Below are 22106 nucleotides of genomic sequence, written 5' to 3' on the forward strand. Positions count from 1 at the left end.
ATTGCATACCCTTTGGATTTTCCTTTTTTGCACTTGTTTGTTGACAAAAATTTCTATTTTTATGTTGTCAGATAGGACCTCGCAAGAATTTGAACTTGAGGATCCCGACAACGATGTTCTTCTTGACGCCGTTTCATTCCTTGAGTTTCATGGGACGGAAGCTCGTGAAGGCATGGATGAAGCCAGGGCGGGGTTGTCGAAGCTTTTCCCTTACTTCTTCCCGAAGAAAGAGGAGCCCGCAACTTTCCTTGGCCTTGCCAAGTGCTTTAATCCTCCCGAAGATCTTGGGCTGAAGATGCGCCACGAGAACATGAAGGTTGCCGTGGAAAGCACTGTTGCCCTAGTTGCTGACAGTCAACAGACTATTGACTGGGCCAAAGTTGGCGACACGGAGCAAATAGAGCAAGCAAAATGGCGATCCTTGATCAAGGCGGCAAAGCTTAACACGAAGAAAATCCTGGCCTATCTCGGGATCAAGCCATCTTCAACTCCTAGTTCTTCAAGGCCGGAGGTCTAGTTTTTGCTTTCTTTATTTCCTTTGCTATTGTCGCCATTCTAGTCTTGGCGACAAGTTCCCTGCCAGTCCCTTAGGAGAACTTCCTTTGTAATAGCCATGTAAATTTTCTACCATCAATGAAATTCCTTTTGGTGCTATCATTGATTCGGGGATTTTCTTTTCCAGTTGATATTTGATAATTATTCAACGAATCCTTCTTCTCCCGATGCTGCTCCCGCGTTTTCCTTGTCGAAGAAAGTAAGAACCGATGACAATTTCCTTGAAGGTTCTTCTAGCACACCTTTGTCGGAAGATTTACAAGAACTTCGACAACAACTTCAATCCACGAAGAAACAAACTCTGGCAATGATGGAAGTCTCGGAGAGCATCTGAACAAGAACAACTTGCTCGTCGACAAGCCGAAGAAGCTATGGCTGCTAAGGATGCTGCTGTATTGGAAGCGAAAGGAGCTAGTGCCCGGGAAAATAGCATGCTCGAGCTGATGTTGGAAGCTAGCACGGATATGTTAGGTATGTATTTCAAACTTTCTGATGCCTTCTCTTTATTTTGCTGTGCTTTCTTCCAAGTTTCTTCCCTTGTTGTCCAATAGGCTCAGTTCTTGATGCTGCTGCCGAAGATCTGAGAGTAAATGAGAGAACGAATCTTCTTGTCAACCTTTCTCTAAACCATGGCTCTTTGTTTTGGGCCACTCCTGAATGAACCCAGCAGATTGTCAGGTTCCAAGATCGTGCTTGCCAAGTACGCGAATTTCTAAATTTTTGCACGATAACTTTGACCCTTGTTTTCAAGACTCTGTTTCCTCGGAATGAGGTTCCTGCGACTCTTCCTGAATTGCTAGAGACCTTCAGAGATGCTCCTCGTATTCATAATTTCGTACAAGCCCAACTGACTGCTGGAGCAAGATTTGCCATGATTATGATAAATATTTGCCATCCAAAGTTGGACCTGTCGACGATTGTCGTTGATTGCATGGCAAAGAAGACGCGTCGCAAGAATAATATTGATGCAATCAACGAGATGGTGACTCCTGTGGCCGAGTCGATGATAGACGAGCTTCTTCGGATGGATGCAGAATTCTTCGTCAAAGGATCTTATGCCGAGCATAAAACGACCAGAGGCTTGTCAATAGATACTATTTTGGGTTCTGATTGATATGTAAAACTTTGTCGAAAATACTTGTTGTATACCGCAGAATGCTCTATATTGTCGGAGCCCCCGGGCCTTTTTGTCTGGAGTTTGTACTATTTTTCTCTTCCCAAGGTTCCTTCCTGAACTGTAATAAGACACCTTGATTGGCTGCATGATCTTGGCGTAGAAGTTCTATATTTTGTTTGTTGGGTTTTTAGACCGGAGTGATGAGATATTCTGACGTGTGCACTATATTTAATCATGACCAACTTCCGATTTATGTATTTGGCGAGGTATTATTGTACCAAGGAGAAATATTTTCAATAAATCGAGTTTGTCTGTTTTGATATTTGAGGGTGGAGAGCCCCCGAGTATGTCGACGAATAAGAAGTATATCTTTACTATCTTTATTATATTGCAGCACCGCGAGCCCGCCTCATTAAAAACCTTCTCCGGCCCCACTCGGTGCCCCGAAAAAGGAAAAGAGTGCGTCTGGAAACTCGCGGGCGTTTCAGTACATTGTATGTTTACAAAGTAGACTATATTTCGGCATCTAAGCGTAAAAACGCCTGAGCTGTGCCACGTTCCAGGGATTTGGCTCGGCAACTCCTGTCTTCTTATCTTTGATTCTGTATGCTCCTCCTTCGATTACCTCTATGACGATGTAGGGTCCAAGCCATGGTGACTCGAGTTTTTCGTGACTTTTTTGGTTGAGTCGCAGAACTAAGGCACCAACTTGAAAAGATCGTGGCCGCAATCTCCGACTGTGATAATTCTTCAGGTCCTGTTGATATTTTGAGACTCGTGACAGAACTTCGTCTCGAGCTTCGTCAAGTGCATCAACGTCGTCCTCCAGGGCTTCCCTCGAGGTTTCTTCATTATATTCCGTGACTCTTGGAGAATCATGCTCTATTTCTATCGGCGGGACTGCTTCGGCACCATGGACCAGAAAAAACGGTGTTTCTTGTGTCGCAGTATTTGGTGTTGTTCGGATACTCCACAACACGCTTGGTAACTCCTCCGGCCAAGTATGCCGAGCTTTTTCCAGTGGGCCTAGCAGGCGCTTCTTGATGCCATTGCAGATGATGCCATTGGCCTTCTCGACTTGTCCATTGGTCTGAGGATGCGCAACAGACGCAAAACTCAATTTAATGCCCACTTACATGCGAGTATGCTTTGAACTCCTTGGACGTAAAATTGCTGCCGTTGTCTGTCACAATACTGTGAGGAACTCCAAATCTGAAGACGATGCTCTTTACGAATTTGATTGCCCATGCGCCGTCCGGTGAATTTATCGGCTTTGCTTCTATCCACTTTGTAAATTTGTCAACCGCGACAAGCATATACTCGTAACCTCCTGGCGAAGCTTTATGTAATTTTCCCACCATGTCGAGACCCCATTGAGCAAAAGGCCAAGATACTGGGATTGGCATGAGTTCTGCTGCAGGAGAGTGAGGTCTGGCGGCGAATCTTTGGCACGCGTCGCAAGTTCTCACTATTTCCTTTGCGTCCTCGATTGCTGTTAGCCAATAGAATCCTGCTCTGAAAACCTTAGCCGCGATAGCTCGGCTGCTCGCGTGATGCCCGCATATTCCTTCGTGCACATCTTTCAGGATAGTTCTTCCTTCTTCAGGCGTAACGCATCTTTGTAGCACGCCCGAGATACTTCGTTTGTACAACTCGCCTTTTACCACAGTGAAAGCTTTTGATCTTCTGATTATTCGCCTTGCTTCGACTGGGTCGTCGGGTATCGTTTTCTTTAGGATGTATGATACGTAAGCCTGCATCCATGGAACTTGTACCATCATGACTAGCTCCTGCTCCTCTTCTTCTTCTACCGTGTCGTTGGTGGTACTCGAGGTTTTCATTTTCTTCTCCTTCTTTTTTGCTAGCTTTGTTGATCTCTCGCTTATCTCTTCCCAAAACACGCCTGGAGGAATCGCGAGACACTGTGACCCGATGTTTGCGAGAACGTCGGCTTCATCATTGCTCATCCTGCTGATGTGGTTTACCTCGCAACCATCGAATAACTTCTCCAGCTCATTGTACACCTCTTTGTATGCTATCATACTTTCGTTGATCGCATCGCATTGGTTCATGACTTGCTGTGCTACCAATTGCGAGTCGCCGAAAATTTTCAGTCGGGTTGCACCGCAAGCTTTCGCCATCTTCATCCCGTGTATGAGAGCTTCATATTCTGCTTTATTGTTAGACGCGTTTGGGAACGTCATCCGCAAAACGTACTTCAGCTTATCACCTTCAGGTGATACTAATATCACGCCTGCTCCAGCACCTTCCAGTCTTTTGGACCCATCGAAGTTCATGGTCCAAGTTCTCGATAAATCTGGGGGTCCCGTGTTTTGTAGCTCCATCCACTCTGCAATGAAATCTGGTAAGACCTGTGATTTTATTGCTTTTCTTTTTTCATACGTGATGTCCCGAGGAGAAAGTTCTATTCCCCAAAGGGAGACACGACCCGTAGCTTCTGGATTGTTCAATATATTTGATAAGGGAGCCTCATTGACCACTATTATCGGGTGCGCCGAAAAATAGTGTCGCAATTTTCTTGCTGTCATGAATACTCCATATGCAAGTTTCTGATATTGCGGGTACCGCTGTTTTGATGGCGACAGTACTTCACTAATAAAATATACCGGCCTCTGAATTCCGTGAAGCTTGCCCTCTTCTTCCCTCTCGACTACTAGGGCCGTGCTGACCACCTGAGGTGTGGCTGCAATGTATAAGAGGAGAGGTTCTTTCTCTTTTGGCGCCACCAATATCGGTGGTGTCGAAATTGCTCGCTTGAGGTTCTCAAAGGCTCTGTCTGCTTCCTCGTTCCATTGAAATTTTTCCCCTTGTTTAATCAATGCATAGAACGGCAGCGCCTTTTCTCCTAGCCTGGCGACGAATCTGCTTAAAGCTGCGACTCGCCCCGTTAGCTGTTGTATTTCTTTCAACTTTGTTGGCTTTCTCATAGTGACGATGGCCTGTATTTTTTCGGGATTAGCTTCAATCCCCCTTGCTGATACTAGGAACCCGAGAAGTTCTCCTGCGGGAACTCCAAAAGAGCATTTCGTCGGGTTCAGCTTGAGGCAGAACTTGTCGAGGTTGTCGAAAGTTTCCTTCAAGTCTTCGATCAGAGTCGATCCTTTCTTTGATGTTATTACGACATCGTCGATGTAGACTTGTACATTTTTTCCGATCTGTGTTGCTAGACACTTCTGCATCATCCGCTGATATGTTGCTCCCGCGTTTTTCAGACCAAAGGGCATTGTTTTGTAGCAAAACACGCCATAAGGTGTGATGAACGCTGTCTTGGCTTCATCTTCTTCTTTTAGTCTGATCTGGTTATAACCGGAATATGCGTCCAAGAAGGAAAGACGTTCGCATCCTGCCGTGGAGTCGATGATTTGATCGATCCTTGGGAGGGGAAAGTGATCCTTGGGACAATGTTTATTGAGACACGTGAAGTCGACGCACATGCGAAGGACTATTGTGTGTTTCTTCGGCACCATCACTGGGTTAGCTACCCATGTGGCTTCTGTAGATATTTCTCTGATGAAACCGGCGTCTTTGAGTCGATCTATCTCGATAACATGGCTTTGCGGCTAGGTTCCGAAAAACGCCGCAAAGGCCGCTTGACTGGTCGTGCGAGAGGATCCAAATTGAGGTGGTGCTCGGCGAGTTCCACGGGTACTCCTGGCATGTCAGCTGGACACCATGCGAAGATTTTCCAGTGCTCACGGAGGAACTCGACGAGCGCGCTTTCCTATGCGACATCCATATTTGCGGCAATGGACGTCGTTTTCTTAGGATCTGTCAGGTGGATCTGTACCTCTTTTGAATCCTTGTTTGTGTTGAAAGTCGGCTCCTTAGAAGATCTCCCTACCTCTGGCAGTACATCATAATCGGTGAACCGTGGCGCCGCATATTCTGCTTGCATCCCGAAGGTTTCTGACAGTCGATGAAAATCCTTGTCGCATTTATCAGATAACGTGAAACTTCCTTTGATTGTGATAGGTCCCTTAGGCCCAGGCAACCTCCACAGCAGATATGTATAATGCGGCACTGCCATGAACCTCGCATACGCTGGTCGTCCCAACAAAGCGTGATATTGCGACGGGAAATCCACAACTTCGAACTCCAGATTCTCTATCCTGTAGTTTTCTCGGGTTCCAAACTGAACGTCGAGGTTGATTTTGCCCAATGGGTAACTTGGCTTCTCTGGTGTAATCCCGTGGAAACGTGTGTCGATTGGTTTCAAGTTTGCTAGGGATATGTTCATCTTCCTCAATGTATCCGCATACATGAGGTTTAAGACTGCTGCCGCCATCTATGAAAACTCTCGACACATCAAAACCAGCGATTACTGCGGGTAAGATGAGTGCTGATTGTCCTGGTCGAGGAACTTGCTGCGGATGATCTGCAATTGTGAAGCCGATGTCTTGCCCCGACCAATTTAAGTACTCGACTGTTGGTGGAGGCATCTTCTCTGCCATGAACACTTGTCGCGAGATTACCTTCTGCGCCCTGTTTGATGGCCTGGCTTTCTGAATCATCGAGACCGCACCGTTAGAGTTGGGGTCAACATATGGAGGTGGATGTGGTGCTGCCGCAATTCTAAGCTGGTGTCGATTTTCGTCGGTGATTGCGGGAGGAGGTGGAAGGTGGATCTCGCTCCTTGGCTCCCGAGGATTTCTGTTATTTGCTTGGGCATTTGCAATTCCTGCGGCTCGCAACATTGCCTGAAAATTTCGGCAGTCTTTCTGGAGATGTCCTGACTGCCTCTTTCCATTGTTGTCGAGGTAAAAGTGCATTTGACACGGACCGTTCATCATCTCCTCGGGAGACACATAAGGTCTTTGAATCCTTGGTCCACTATTTTGCCTGTTGCCACGGAAATCACCTCTATTGTCGCCTTGTTGCTCATTACTCCTTTGATACTCATCTCGACTATTTCCTCCAGGATTTCCTCGAAAACCAGCCGATATATGGCCGGGAGCATCGTTGTTGTAGAACTGGCGAGAAAATCGCCTTCTATTTTGATAATTTCGACCACGATCCTCTTCTGGCGACCTGTGTCGCTTGTTGTATATTGCGTCTTCACCATCTGCCCATTTATTGGCTATCTCCATGAGTGCTGATATGGTCTTGGGGTTGGTTCTCCCTAAGTCCTCGACGAAATCTCCTCGCCGGATTCCTGCCACAAACGCATCTATTGCCCTCTCGTCAGATATATCTTCTGCCGAGTTCTTTATGATGTTCCATCGCTGTATGTATTTCCTCATCGACTCGTCATGTTTCTGTCGACACGCTCTCAACTCTTCCAATGACGCAGGTTTTTTGCAGGTGGACCGGAAGTTCTTCACGAAGACGTCCTCGAAATTTTCCCAGCTGTCGATGGAACTTGGGGGGAGTTTCTTTATCCAAGATCTCGCGGCACCGCTCAGGTGAACTTGAATACTTTGCATAGCTGTTGCTCTGGTTCCTCCTACCAGCTTTACCATCTCGAGATAATCCACGAGCCAATCCTCGGGATCTTGCAAACCGTCGAATTTCTTGAAATTTTCGGGTAGTTTGAACCCTTTTGGTACTCAAGTTTTTCGAACTCTTCTCGTGAAACATGGGAGCCCACACATATCTTCGTCGGCAACTTCGGTGAGTGCTCGACGCTCTCTTCTTTCTTGTCGCGCTCTGTCCACCCTTACTTGGACTGCTGTGTCTCTTGCTCCACTTGTTCTTGGGGGATCTTGAACTCGCTGCGGTGGGTCGTGGACTATTTTGCCTAGGATTTTCTTCGGGAGGCGTTGTTGCAAACGCTGTTCCCATTACTCCTACTCCAGCCATCGCCATATTGAACAATGGTTCTCTCGGGTCCCCGAGGAGGTGGTCCGGACGCCAAGATGTAAGCTTGTGTTGCCATGTAACCTGCTTCTGGCGTTTTTGGGATGATATTTCCCCTTTCGTCGATCGACATAAAGGACATGTCGAGATTTTGGATTATGTTTCCTCTCTCTGCTTCAGGTATGTTTTGCAGCCGGGACATTGCTCTCCTCCGAGCTTCTCTGTGACTGTCTCCCGAGGTTCTTGATTGTCGACTTAAATCTGCTCGGCGTCTGCTTGATGCAGAAGCTGCATCCTTTCTTCTATTTAGTGATGCTGTCTGTTTTTCCAACTCTCTGCTTACTCGAGCAAGTCTATATTGATATGCTTGTAGTTCTTGTGTAGTAGCAGTGGTGGTCATTGGTTCTGAACCATCCATGGCTCTCGCAGCCCTATCCCACGCTGCTTGCAGGAGTTGGACTTGTGCTCGAGTTGAAGTCCCAGCATATTTAGTGCCTAGGCCATGTCTGAGATCAGCGGGATCGACGTATGGATTTCCCAAATCGTCGAAAGCCTCTGACGTTTCTGGCTCTGATCGGCCTGCTCCTTCTATCGCATAAATCTGATGATATTTTGCGCATTGATTTTTGTCAGGGTTGGTGACACCATCATATAGAGTGGTGAAGACCTTTCCGATGGCAACAGACTTGTCGATGAAGTTGAAGCTGTCGACGCTGTCGGAGTCGCTGCTTATAAAGGAGTCCGCAGACGACTCGAAGGATGTGTTGCTGAAGATCTTGGCGAGCTTTCCGCTTGCCTTGTTGTCGACGAAGTATGGCGACGAAAACTCCTCGTCACTCGACGAAAAGTTAGAATCGACCGCTGAAAATTCCGACGAGATCGGAACTTCGAGACGGTAGGATCCTTCCTTGTTGACGCCAAATCGGAATTCTCCGAACGTCATGATGATGGGCTCCTCCAGATAGGCACATGCATCCATACGGGAGGGCGAGTGAGGAATAAAATTGAATAGATCAGTTTTTCCCTTGTTACCTCGATCCATCGCGTTGCTTGCTGTTGACGATGTCGAAGATCCTGAACGTGCCATCGAGATCAGCTCCTTGCAACCTCTAATTCCCACAGACGGCGCCAATTGACAAAGGATTAACTTGTCAATGCCTACAGATTGTAGACTAGGGTTTTGCTAGAAGTAGAGGGCAAGTAGATCTCGAAGGTTTAGGCGAAAAGTACTCGGCGATTATGAAATCTAGGGTTATGTTGACAGTAGATTCGATCCTCTCTTTGTCCCTCGACTCCCCCTTATATAGGAGGTGGAGCCGAGGGTTTTCGTTTTGTACAAGTTACAGAGTCCGGGACGGTTTCTGACTCATCCCGCCAGATTACAAATAACACTTCCTATTACAACTCTAGCTTTCCTTAATATATCTTGGACTCCCGAATCTTCTTATTCTTCGGATAGTGGGCCTTCAGTAAACTCCGGGTACTATCTTCGGCAGGCCCATTTGGGATGCCTATGTCAAATAGTGATACAAAGCTCATGATCACATAGATGAACAAATAAATGCTACTCTCAAACACTCTCTTGTTGGATAACAAACACCATTCATTGTGTAGGGCTACAAGAGCTCCCTCAAGCCGGAGTAAACAAGCTCCACAACTTCATAAAGGAATCACACACGATGCACACACTGTCACCATTACACCGTGGAGAGTGAATCCGGAGTTCATATTTAAAGTAACCTCTAGAGTGCATAATAGACAAGAGTAACATCTACATATTCATAAAGATCACACCATGGGAGAGAGAGATGAACCACGTAGCTACCGGTAGAGCCCTCGGCCTCGGGGGAGAACTACTCCCTCCTCATCATGGGAGACAGCAACGGCGATGAAGATGGCGGTGGTGTCGATGGAGATGGATTCCGGGGGCACTTCCCCGTCCCGGCGGCATGCCGGAACAGAGATTCTGTCCCCCGAAACTTGTTGTCGATGGCGGCGGCGCTGCGTAACTCTTCTGGTATTTTGGCTGATTGATTTAGGGTTTTCGCGACGGAAGGAATATATAGGCGAAAGGGCAGCGTCGGGGGAGCCAGGGGGCTCCCTCCCCATAGGTCGGCGCGGCCAGGGGGCCACCCGCCCCGCCATATTGTGTGGGCCCCCTGCTGCCCTTCCTCGACTCCTCTTCGGTGTTCTGGAAGATTCCGTGGAAAATAAGACCATGGGCTTTTGTTTCGTCCAATTCCGAGAATATTCGAAAACTAACTTTTCTGAAATCAAAAACAGCGGAAAACGAGAACCGGCACTCGCGGCATCTTGTTAATAGGTTAGTCCCGGAAAATGCATAAAAACATTATAAAGTATGACTAAAACATGTTGGTATTGTCATAAAACTAGCATGGAACATAAGAAATTATAGATACGTTGGAGACGTATCAAGCATCCCCAAGCTTAGTTCCTACTCGCCCTCGAGTAGGTAAACGATAATCATGCTACCAACATAATCTTGATCAACAATATTGTAAAGCATATGAGATGAATGAAGTGATTCAAAGCAATGGTTTATAGTTTGCTAACAAAAAGATAATGACTAAACAACTGAATCATATAGCAAAAACTTTCAAGACAAGTATCAAAAAGTCTTGCATAAGAGTTAACTCATAAAGCAATAGATTCAAAGTAAAAGGCATTGAAGCAACACAAAGGATGATTAAGTTTCAGCAATTGCTTTCAACTTGTAACATGTATATCTCACGGATAGTTGTCAACATAAAGTAATATAACAAGTGCAATAAGTAAGCATGTAAGAATCAACGCACACAGTTGACACAAGTGTTTGCTTCTAAGATAGAAAGAAGTAGGTAAACTGACTCAACATAAAGTAAAAGAAAGGCCCTTCGCAGAGGGAAGCGAGGATTACTCATCTGCTAGAGCTTTTATTTTGAAAACATGGAAACAATTGTGTCAACGGTAGTAATAATTCATATGGGTTATGCATAAAACTTCCTATAAGTTGCAAGCCTCATGCATAGAATATTAATAGTGCCCGCACCTTGTCCTAATTAGCTTGGATTTCCATGGATTATCATTGCATTACATATGTTTCAACCAAGTGTCACAAAGGGGTACCTCTATGCCACCTGTACAAAGGTCCAAGGAGATAAATCACATTTGATTTCTCGATTTTGATAGATCTCAACTTAAGGACATCCATACCGGGACAACATAGAAAACAGATAATGGACACCTCTTTTTAATGCTTAAAGCATTCAACAACAAATAATATTCTCATAAGAGATTCTGAGGATTAATGTCCAAGCTGAAACTTCCACCATGATACATGGCTTTGGTTGGCGGCCCAATGTTATTCTCTAACAACATTCATACTCAAACCATTCAACTCATGGTAAATCTCCCTTACTTCAGACAAGACGAACATGCATAGGAACTCACATGATATTCAACAAAGGTGTGACAGGTTGATGGCGTCCCCAGAAACATGGTTACCGCTCAACAAGCAACTTATAAGAACTAAGATACATAAGCGACATATTCATTACCACAATAGTTTTTAGGCTACTTTTCCATGAGCTATGTATTGCAAAGACAAGGAATGAATTTTTAAAGGTAGCACGCAAGCAATTTACTTGGAATGGCAGAAAAATACCACATATAGGTAGTTATGGTGGACACAAATGGCATAGGTTTTGGCTCAAGGTTTTTGGATGCACGAGAAGCATTTCCTCTCAATACAAGGCTTTGGCTAGCAAGGTTGTTTGAAGCAAACACAAGTATGAACCGGTACAGCAAAAACTTACACAAGAACATATTGCAAGCATTATAAGACTCTACACTGTCTTCCTTGTTGTTCAAACACTTTTACCAGAAAATATCTAGACCTTAGAGAGATCAATCATGCAAACCAAATTTCAACAAGCTCTACGGTAGTTTCCACTAATAGATTTAAACTACATGATGCAAGAGCTTAAACATGATCTACTTGAGAGCTGAAAAAAATTGCCAAGTATCAAATTATTCAAGATAATATACCAATTACCATATGAAGCATTTTCTGTTTCCAACAAAATAACAATAAATGCTGAGGCTTTCAGCTTTCGCCATGAATACTAAAGTAAAACGAAGAACACAAGTGTTCAAATGAAAAAGCGGAGCGTGTCTCTCTCCCACACAAGCATGTTGAGATCCGAATTTATTCAAACACAAACAAAAATAAAAACACACAGACGCTCCAAGTAAAGCACATAAGATGTGAAAGAATTAAAATATAGTTTCACTAGAGATGACCTGATAAGTTATTTATGAAGAAGGGGATGCCTTGGGCATCCCCAAGCTTAGACGCTTGAGTCTTCTTGAAATATGCAGGGATGAACCACTGGGGCATCCCCAATCTTAGACTTTTCACTCTTCTTGATCATACCATATCATCCTCCTCTCTTGATCCTTGAAAACTTCCTCCACACCAAACTCAAAGCAATCTCATTAGAGGGTTAGCGCATAATCAAAAATTCACATGTTCAGCAAGGACACAATCATTCCCAACACTTCTGGACATTACCCAAGGCTACTGAAGTTTAATGGAGCAAAGAAATCCACTCGAACACAGTAAAAGAGGCAATGCGAAATAAAAGGCAGAATCTGTCAAAACAGAACAGTCCGTAAAGACGAATTTTTTTGAGGCACTTAACTTGCTCAGATGGAAAAACTCAAAACTAATGAAGAGAGGAGGACCAGAGGAAGGTTTGACATTGGGGTGACCATGATGGCCGGCATGGTGGTGCTTTGTGATCTTTTGTGCATTTCTTTGGGTCTCTGAGGGCTTGTATTGCTAGAGTGAGGTGAGGCAAGGGTGCTGGACATGGTGAGCAAAGCTAGAGTAGACTAAGGGGTGCACATATGATCAAAGTCAAAAAAGTGTGTGACATATGTCATGTCCTTTGGCATGGTTTGGTTCAAGGTGATCATGGCAAGGCTAGGTGATGTCAAGGTGGGGGTTTAGTGGTACAAAGCACTATAGATGAGCTCAAGATATAAAAAGGGGAGGTGGTACATAGTGGCGGTTAGGGGTGGTTGTACTTCTATGTAAAGAATTGGATCACAAGCAATGGTCTCATTTATTTTTGAATTTGGCCAACTTTCTATATAGGAGTGATCTAAATGATGTTGGGCAGCCATTGGTGGCATTGGTTTGAATTTGGAAATTTATTTGTGAAGATTTGAGAAGTTGGGGGTAATCTAGAATTTGTTTCAACATAGCATCTTGGGTTGACTATTTTGAGAAATGGTCAAAGCTCTGGTCAAAGTGGTCAACACCAAAGTTTTTCATCTTGATGAGGTCTTGGATGAGGTGTAAAGAAGTTGTGAGGTTTTGGTTTAAGAATCTCTCAATAAAAGGGCTCAGGGTGGGTAAGATATTAAAAATGTCACATGTGACCATTATCACATGCCACAAGTAATTTTTATTTCTTTCATTTTTGATTTGGTTTTTCTTGACCCAATTGATATTGTTGAATGTTGAAATGGTATAGAGGAGTGATCCAACCATTCACACCAAGTCTTAGGGTCAATTCCCAAAATTTACAAATTGGCTATTTACTCTCATATACCCCTATGTATAGTTTTATTTTCTTTTTATTTCTTTTTTTTCACCTTGGATTTGATTTGTTAAGTACTAGATAGTGTTTATTAATGTTTTAAAATCATCTAAACAAGGTAGAAGGGCTTAGGGTAAAGTTTTACAAAAATAGCCATAGCCTCATATGTGAAGTTATTTGCATTTTCTCTTTTTCTTATATGTCTCACTTTGATCCAAATGATCATGGCTTAGGGTTTAGTGGGGTTTAACCATGGTTCACAACCATTTTGAAAAGTGGCTAGGGCAAAGGTCAAGATTTGCAAATTGGGGTTTTAGGCTCACATATGTTTTCTCTTTTCATTTATTTTTAATTTGCTTTATTTCATTTGGACTTCACAGAGTAAGGTTTAGGGTTTTAGGTCATGTTCCAAACAATAATTAAACAATCATGGCAAAGATCAACTCATACATGCATAAGCACTATGCATCTTGACTTATAAAAATAAAGTTTTTGTTGGTTCCAAATTTTGGAAAAAGTGAAATTCATTTTCTTCTTTGCTTTAAAATTTGGGATGTTACAGAAAGGGACATTCAAATTACAACTCATGACTTTCTCAAATGTCCAATATTACCCTTGACAAATGTCAAAAAGAGCTAGGAAAGATTCACATAGAGGGGTCTCATCAAGCCAAGGGTCCATCCAGAACCTCACAAGGTCCCCTCTTTGAAGCATAACTTTTCTCCCAGCACAATAAAAATCTTTTACCTTCAACAGAATTTTCCATCCAAGGAAATCTTGCACTCTCGGCTTAACCGAAGCGACTGACTTGTTTCTAAGGTAATTAGCTTTAACAATGTTTTGCCACAAGCCATTTTGCGTCTCTAACTTCAACCACCACTTACATAGGAGAATGATGTTTTGCTTCCTAAGGTCCTTGACACCCAGACCCCCTTTCTTTTTGGAGTGACAAATTCTCGCTCATTTAACCAAATGATACTTCCCTTTTTTCTTCTTACATGACCAAAAGAAACTTCTCATATGCTTGTCTATTTTCTCCACAAATGTCTTGTTCATCAAGAACATAGACATATAGAGATAGTGGACAAAGGATAGGCTAGAATCCAGCAGAACAGACGCCCTCCAGAGATTGCCGAGTCACCAATCCAGGAATCAAGCTTTTTAAGCATCAATAATAGATTGATATCAATTGCACCTGCAACAATATAATGTCGAGAGCTAGTCTAGATATCAAGGATTCATATAGCCAAAAGTAAAAGAAAAAAAGAGAAATGACATTGACGCGATTACTGACTCGTAGCTGGAAGAAACAAACGGCCACCATTAGCAACAACTAGACTACAAAATAGTTCTCCAAAAAGGTAACAGTGCATCATCGTCGCCCTATCTAACCAATAGTCATATCAAAGGTTTTCACCCTAGAAAAGGTTCGAATAATCCTACAACCAAATGAAGGCAGCCAATGAAGGCCACACCTAAAGTTTTTACCCTGGAAAGTGAAACACGACACTCAAAGAGCACTACCAAGAATGAAATAACACTATGTTGCCGCCCCCACATGTTAAGACCACTGCTACAAAATACAAATCGTCTGACGCACAATTGCCATGCACACAACTTTCACGTGGACATTGCCACAAAGTGAAACAATGCGCGGATGGTCGCCATGTACTTCCCAACTTGACTCAGCACTAAGATGGTACCTCCGGAGCCTAACCAGTTCTCTTCAAACATGATCGCCTTGATATTCGTGGCAGTGGAGGTGACATTGTCGATGTACTCAAAGATGCCAATCGGTGAAGGCCACCAACAAACGCTCGAGTAGGTCGATTTGCCGATGATGTCATCCTCAATCGCCTTTGTATTTTCAAATTCAGGTTCAGCCAGCGGAAGAAAAAAGAACAAGTGGTACTGTTTTCTCTAAAACATGAGAGTAAACAATTTCTTTTCTTTATTATTTTCAATGTTTTTGGTGATGGTTTTCTTGGTCAAAGAATTCCTGAGATTATAGGATTTGTCAAACGTCTTTCCATTTTGTACATCAACCGAAAGTTTGTAGACCTTGTTCCATCACTCTATACCAAATAAACATTTCTTTGGTTTCATTAACGATCTTAACGAATCAGCGCGACAGCGCGCAAGGTCGATAGCCGACGCTGAAGCCTGAAGGCATTCCGTAGGAGCGGTCGGGCGTGCTCGTGCGTGACCGACTCGGCCGAGCGCTACCGAGGGACCAGTCGACTAGGATGGTTCTTGAGGAGGGCTGGGGCGGCGACTCCGACGACACCTATGACGGCGGCTCCGTAGCTATCGTGGTCGCGTCAGCTCTGGGCACCCCCTGCATACTACTGCCCTACACCTGCTGCCACCAGGCGGCATCCACATCCAGTCGCCGACGGCGTTACAGCAAGCCTGAATAAGCTGATTGGCCCTGTGTCCCTCGCCCTTGCTGTCGCGTGCGCTTCAGATTTTCTGCCGTAGCGTGCGCTTCAGATTTTCTGTAGCTGCATGATCTGAACGACAACATAGACAGAAGGTGTCTCTCCGGACTATATTCCGACAACATTTATTTTATCCCCTTCAGAAATTTATCACAAAATAAGCTGCACACGCCATGCATGAAAGCAGCTGAAAACAAGCTTAGCTGGAGGTAAATCCTGGATTACCAAGTTTCAAGATGCAGCTACATTATTACATAGAGAATGTCCAAACATATCACAGACACAAAGTGTTCTGGTTCTATACATACTGAATGAGATAAGACACTAAAACTTGCCACGCAGTTTGGAACAAGAAATGAAAAGTTACACGATTCTTGGCATGAGTTTTGGTGAATGAAAGCAGGAGGACAAGAAGCGGGGGTATTACTCTAGATAGGTTGTACATACAGATGGCAGAAACAGTTCTGCCAAGGAGCCGCCCGGCCTCACAATCGACGCCAGAAGAAGAAAGCTCGGAATAGACAGTGATCCATGGCCCAGTCAGAACTCCTGCTTGAGGCTTGGTAGCTTTCCTATGGTGGCAGTGTTGCATATTGACAGCTAGCTAAGCTCTGCGGATGGCATTCCTCCATGACAGGGGATTGAATAGACTGGGATCTGTTCACAAATGATGTCACAGAAATTGGTAAATATCAATGCAGCGTCAGATTTACAATTGAAGGAACAACAAATTTACGTAAAAGGAATATATTTGCAACAGATTTTGGGTTGTACTACTAGACTACCAGTCATGCTGTTACAACTATCTATGGCGTGTGCCATTTACGTAACTACTTGGTCAAATATGCTTGCTATTGCAGTGATGAACCAGAAGTGTACATGTGTACGTAAAACATGTATGCTGTTACACACAAAAATATTGATAAAACATCTTCATTTAGTTATGTATCTAGCTAGCTGGCTAAAGCAGTCGATCCAGCTGAAGTAGTAGTATATCTGGAAGTATGTCTTAATTTTTTACTGAAATGTGACAAACCAAAAGAGATGGAAACTGACACGTGCATACCTTGAAAACGGGCATCTAGATCTTTGTCCGGGATGCTGCTTAGACGTTGCTGGAGGCATGTAGGGAGCCTCTTTAGACTAGGACACTCCGTGATGACAAGTCTTTGCAGAGATGAGTATGCTTGTGGTCCATTCGGTAGGGACAGGGTTTTGCAATCATGGATGTGTAGGTCAACCAGCGATGGGGGAAGATAGGGGACACCTGCTAAGCTGGTGGTCCTGGCATTGTCAGATGATGATGACACCTCTGGCCCTTGTAGAATCGATGATGCTGACTGTCCCTGCTGTAGCCTCCTGCTGTATATGGATGTGAGCTTAGTACAATCAATAATTGTCAGTTTCCTCAGGGATGCAGGGAGCTTGAAGACCTCTACCATGCTTGGACAACCATATATATCGAGAGATTCGAGACGTGGCAGTAGTTCACTCGAGGGTTCTGGTGTTGTTGATGGCTCTGCAGGAGCTTGTGGTGCGTATCCAATCAGTTTTTGGCAGTAATAAATTATTAGGCTCCTCAAGGATACCAAGCTTTGAAACTCTTTCTCTGGCCAGTGGACAAGTGCATCACAGTAACTAAAATCCAAGTGTTGAAGCTGTACAAAATGTGCACATAGCTCAGCCGTAGCCCCTGACTTAAAGCCCCATAACTCCATATCTTTTAGAGGGAAATCATTGTGATTCCCTTTTACCATGACATCCACCGCAAGTTTCAAACTATGATCAGCCGCTGACAAGGTTGTTTCCGTTTCTCGACTGCTATGCAGTTTCAAGTTGGTCAGTGAAGTCATATGTCTAGCTACCAACCGGATCATCTCTTCCTCACTTCCCTCAGTGTGTAACACGGCCAGCTTTGGAGAAACCTTTTGTTGCCCTGATGATACTTTCATCTTCCCACAGCCACCAACATACAACTTCTGAAGTTCAGGAAACATTGCGTCTTCTCTTTGAGATCCATCAACTGCGTCCGAGCTCTCAAAGTTCTGCAATGATGATAAGCTGAGAACCTTCAACGCAGGAAATGCTGAGCGTGTCATACCATAATCTCCACCAGGCTGTGCTTCCGGGAATGCTGTCAACACACGACAACTGGAAATTTCAAGTTTCTCAAGCCTAGGAAATATTATGTATCCACTTTGGTTTCCTTCGATTGCCTCCCATCTCTCAAATCTGTCCAAGTCATTCAAGTGGAGTTCTTTCAACTCTGGAAATGCTGACCGTGCCATTGTGCCATAAGATTCTCCTAGCAGTGTTGCTTCAGGTAACGCTGTCAACTTTGGGCAGCAATTAATAGACAACTTTTCAAGCAGAGGAAATATTATGTATCCTCTTTGATTTCCTTCGATTGCCTCCCATCTCTCAAAGTTGTTCAAGTAATCCAAGTACAGTTCTTTCAACTCTGGAAATGCTGACCGTGCCATTGTACCATAAGACTCTCCGAGCAGTGTTGCTTCAGGTAACGCTGTCAACTTTCCACAGCGAACAATAAATAACTTTTCAAGCTGAGGAAATATTACCTCTTTTCCACTTTGATTTCCTTCGAATGCCTCCCATCTCTCAAAGCTAGCCAAGCCATCCAAGCAGAGTTCTTTCGACTTTGGAAATGCTGACCGTGCCATTGTACCATAAGATTCTCTGAGCAGTGTTGCTTCAGGTAACGCTGTCAACTTTCCACAGCCAACAATAAATAACTTTTCAAGCTGAGGAAATATTATCGCTTTTCCTTGTTGCTCATGGCTTAATTCCCACCATCTCTCCAAAGAATCCAGATACTGTAGTGTAAACTCCTTCAAATTTGGAAAAGTGAAGGATGTACCACAGCTGAATAACCATTGCAGTTTTCTACAACGAGAAAGATGGATCTCAGCCACGTTTCGCAACATAGACATCCATGTCGGAAAGGTGGTTCCTCCGTATGACTCTATCCTTATAGCCTGCAGCTCATCATGAGGTTTGAAACCCTCAAGCACTCTCGCATCATGGTCACAACCAACAGTCCATTTTAATTTCAGTTCTCGGAGTTCCTCCTTCTTTCCGATGTTTGCCGCTTTCGCAGCTTCTTCTGTCACATTCTCTAGCTGAAGTAGCTCAAGCTGTCCACCAAGGTTTAACTGCTGCAACTCTCCAACATCACTGCACCCAGAGCTAGAAGGACCTGCCACAAAACACGTAAGTGTCTGCAAGGACAAGAGTTTTCCGAGGTCAACTGGCATGCTCCTCATCTGCGGACAACCATGAGTGTAGACATGACGGAGGGCATTCATATACTTCATTTGCTTTGGAAGCTGACAAAGTTCTTCGCAGTGAGAGACATTCAACGTTTGCAGGTTGTATAGAATGCTTATATCCTCAGGAAGTGCTTTGATACAACTTCTTGAGAGATCAAGGTACCTTAGGTGATGCAGGTGCTTAGATTTTAAGGGGAATGACCTTCTTTTTGTACAGAGCTGTAATGCCATCAAGGAGCTGTATTTCGATAATTGCTGCAATGGTTCTCGCATATCATTATCACACAGAAGTGTCTGCAAAGCTGGAGATCTTGTCAACAGAGAATCATTCAAAATAGTTTCTGGTTTTTCACAAGACAAAAGTAAGTGGCGAGCTGTATCTGGAAGGCACTCAATCTGACTTGGTTGCTCAGGCATGAGAGCACATTCTTTTTCCATTGTAGACAGTGCAACATCATGCATAAGATCATGGATTTTACAGGTATGTTTGGAATAAGTACCCATCGCGGGGTTATATCGGCTTCTTGGAACTTTTTCTTGCTTCACATCCACAAAGAATGACCTTGAGGCCAGCTCATTGAAAATTCGTTTGCCAATGGTTTCAGGACTAACTTCCTTTTGATCCTCAATAAAGCCATGTGCCATCCATAGTTGGATCAGCTTGTCCACATCAATCTTGTAATCCTTCGGAAACACGGCACAAAAAGAAAAGCACTGCTTCATCTGGGATGACAAATCATTGTAGCTGAGCTTGAGTATTGGTAAAATTCCAGATTCCTCGGTGCAAATGCTGCTTCTGCTTAACACAGCCTTCCATTCTTCTTTGCTGGTCTTCGTCCGCAACACCGAACCTAGTGATGCTGCGGCCAAAGGAGAGCCATGACATCTCTTCACAATCTGACCAACCATATTAACTAGCACAGAAGGCCTTTCTTCCACCTTCTGCAAACTGAATGCTTTTGTCTCAATAATTTCCTTTATAAAATTATCCCCCAAAGCTGCGAGATTATAGGCCTTAACTGTACCCATTATTTTTGCGACTCCTTCATCACGAGTAGTTGTCAAAACCGCACTACCCTTGGCACCATGTGTAAGGCAAGACTTGAGCTTTTCCCACTTATCGGGTTCTCTGTTCCAGACGTCATCCAGCACAAGGAGGTACCTGTGCCCTCTTAGTGCATCTTGAAGGATATCGAGTGGGCTCTTTTTGGGAGCTGCTTCTTCTTTAGTTTTTGGGGAATGAAATTCAGCTATGCTTTTAGCCACGGAATCCACATCAAAGGTCTCAGAGACACAAACCCAAATGAGCAACTCAAAATGCTTCTGAATTTTGGGTTCATTGTAAATGAGCTGCGCTAAGGTGGTCTTGCCTAGTCCCCCTACTCCAACAATGGGAACAACTGTGAGATCTGCATTGCTAGCTTGACCAAGAAGAGTATCAATAATATTCCTTGTATCTTGGTCCCTCGATCTGCTGATGATTTTCTTTGGATCAAAGATAACATGATCTGTCCGCCTCCATTGCTTGGATGCTGACACTTGCTGCTGATATTTAAACCCAAATGCATTCATCTCAGTAACAAGGACCTCAATGGACTGCACAACCCTGCATAGCTTCTTTCCCATTCTTTGACGGAACACAAAACGGTTGTGGCTGGGAAAGAGTTTTATTACATCAAAACCGAGTTCGCTGTAGTGCCCATTCTTCTTGGCTTCACGACGGAGCGCCTCGTACTTGAACTCATCAAAGATCTCATTCGCCTCATAAGCCACCCTCTTGACCTCTAGGAGCCAAGCCTTGGCCCCCTCTCTGTGTGATGCCGCCTCCTCCGCGTCGGTGATAACATCCAAGATGGCAGGCAGCTTGCGGGTGAGGATCCGGTGCTGCTCCTCCATGCCCTCCATCACCTTGTACTGGTCCAGGAGGTAGCTGGACGCCTTCTCCTTCACAATGGACAGCAGTGGTCCGACCACCATGGTGGCCACCAGCTCTGCCATTGGAGTGCTGAGAGCTCGTGACGCACGCGGAACACAGGAAAACACAACTGCAGTTAAGGGTGGAGAAGAGAATGGCACAGGGAAACACAATTGTCATCCAGGGTGAAGAGAATGGTAGAGCAAGCTATACGTGCAGATATTCTTTGCTGGTGGTGTGAGCAAGCTAAACGTGCTGCAGATATGCTTTGCTTCCTGAGGGAAATGGGAAGTAAAGCTGGTGGCGTGAGCATGCTACACGTGCAGATGCTTTCCTTTCGAGGAGAATGGAAAGTAAAAGCTGTTGGTGTGAGCAAAGCTACAGCTAGACGTGCTGCAGATATGCTTGTGAGGAAAATGGAATTCAACGCGAGTATCTCCCTGTCCCCCAATTTTCATCTGTGAATACTACGTTTTAAAATTTATAAGAATCCATCTGATGTGCAACTAAATGACCCATGCCAAAATAATTCCGTTGCTTGGCCAGCCAAAGGAAAACAACATATACAGGCTATGTTGGAGATTCTAAACCGAATGGCACATGATAACAACTAATCCGTTGCATGGCGAGCAAGAGTAAAGCAACACATACAGGTTGTACTGAAGATTCTGCCCAAGATGTACGAAACCGACCTTTTGGTGATCACTATCCAAGAAAAGTATATTCCAACATTTTGGAGATTCTCGTATTTGATTTGATCAACACGAAACTGAAGATGCCAGTAGAATCAGGGTAAAAAAAAAGTTGAACTCTGCTTCACTTGACTATTGTGAATCTGGGTGAACCATTTCATGATACACTTGACATAGTCTAGAAGTAACAAAATTGAGTAAGAAAAATAAACTGGACAGATGTACGTGTAACTAAAACCTGAGTATGAATGCAGGTATCAAATTGTGAATCTGGGTGAAACATTTCATGATACACTTACACAATCTAGAAGTAACAAAATTCGGTAAGAAAAATAAACTGGACAGATGTAGGTGTAACAAAAACCTGAGTAGAATGCAGGTATTAGATTGCACGGGATAGGAGATAACTAGCCCCGACCAATCTGGAGGAAGAGAAACAGGGGAAGGGGAAAACAAATCCACCAATGACGAACTCGGGGGTTGCTGACCGCGGAGCAGGGGAGGGAGGCCGGCGAGTCCGCCGACCCTGCGAGTGCTCCAGTTGAACGTCATACACGTACTGATCGAAACGCCTCCGCGTCCTCCCGCCCGCCCGTCCTCCGGCGCGCTGCGGCGAACGCATCAGCATTGCAGGCAGCCGAGGAGGGAGGACTCCGCGATGGATCCCGAC

General features: G+C 44.4%; 1 protein-coding gene across 1 annotated transcript in view; it reads right to left on the minus strand.

Annotated features, from left to right (window-relative positions):
- The window catches only part of LOC124661262 (putative disease resistance protein RGA4), a 53436-nt gene extending 32251 nt beyond the window's left edge, over positions 1-21185 (minus strand). Inside the window, exons 1-2 of the mRNA XM_047199127.1 lie at positions 18226-21185; positions 16606-17844 (exon numbers count right to left, since the gene is read on the minus strand). Coding sequence (XP_047055083.1) covers positions 16606-17844; positions 18226-20827 — 3841 coding nt within the window. The 5' untranslated portion in view covers positions 20828-21185. The remainder of the gene's footprint in view (positions 1-16605; positions 17845-18225) is intronic.
- Positions 21186-22106: the final 921 nt, after the last annotated feature.

Source organism: Lolium rigidum, chromosome 6 (genome assembly GCF_022539505.1).
Source record: "Lolium rigidum isolate FL_2022 chromosome 6, APGP_CSIRO_Lrig_0.1, whole genome shotgun sequence".
Taxonomy (NCBI): Eukaryota; Viridiplantae; Streptophyta; class Magnoliopsida; order Poales; family Poaceae; genus Lolium; species Lolium rigidum.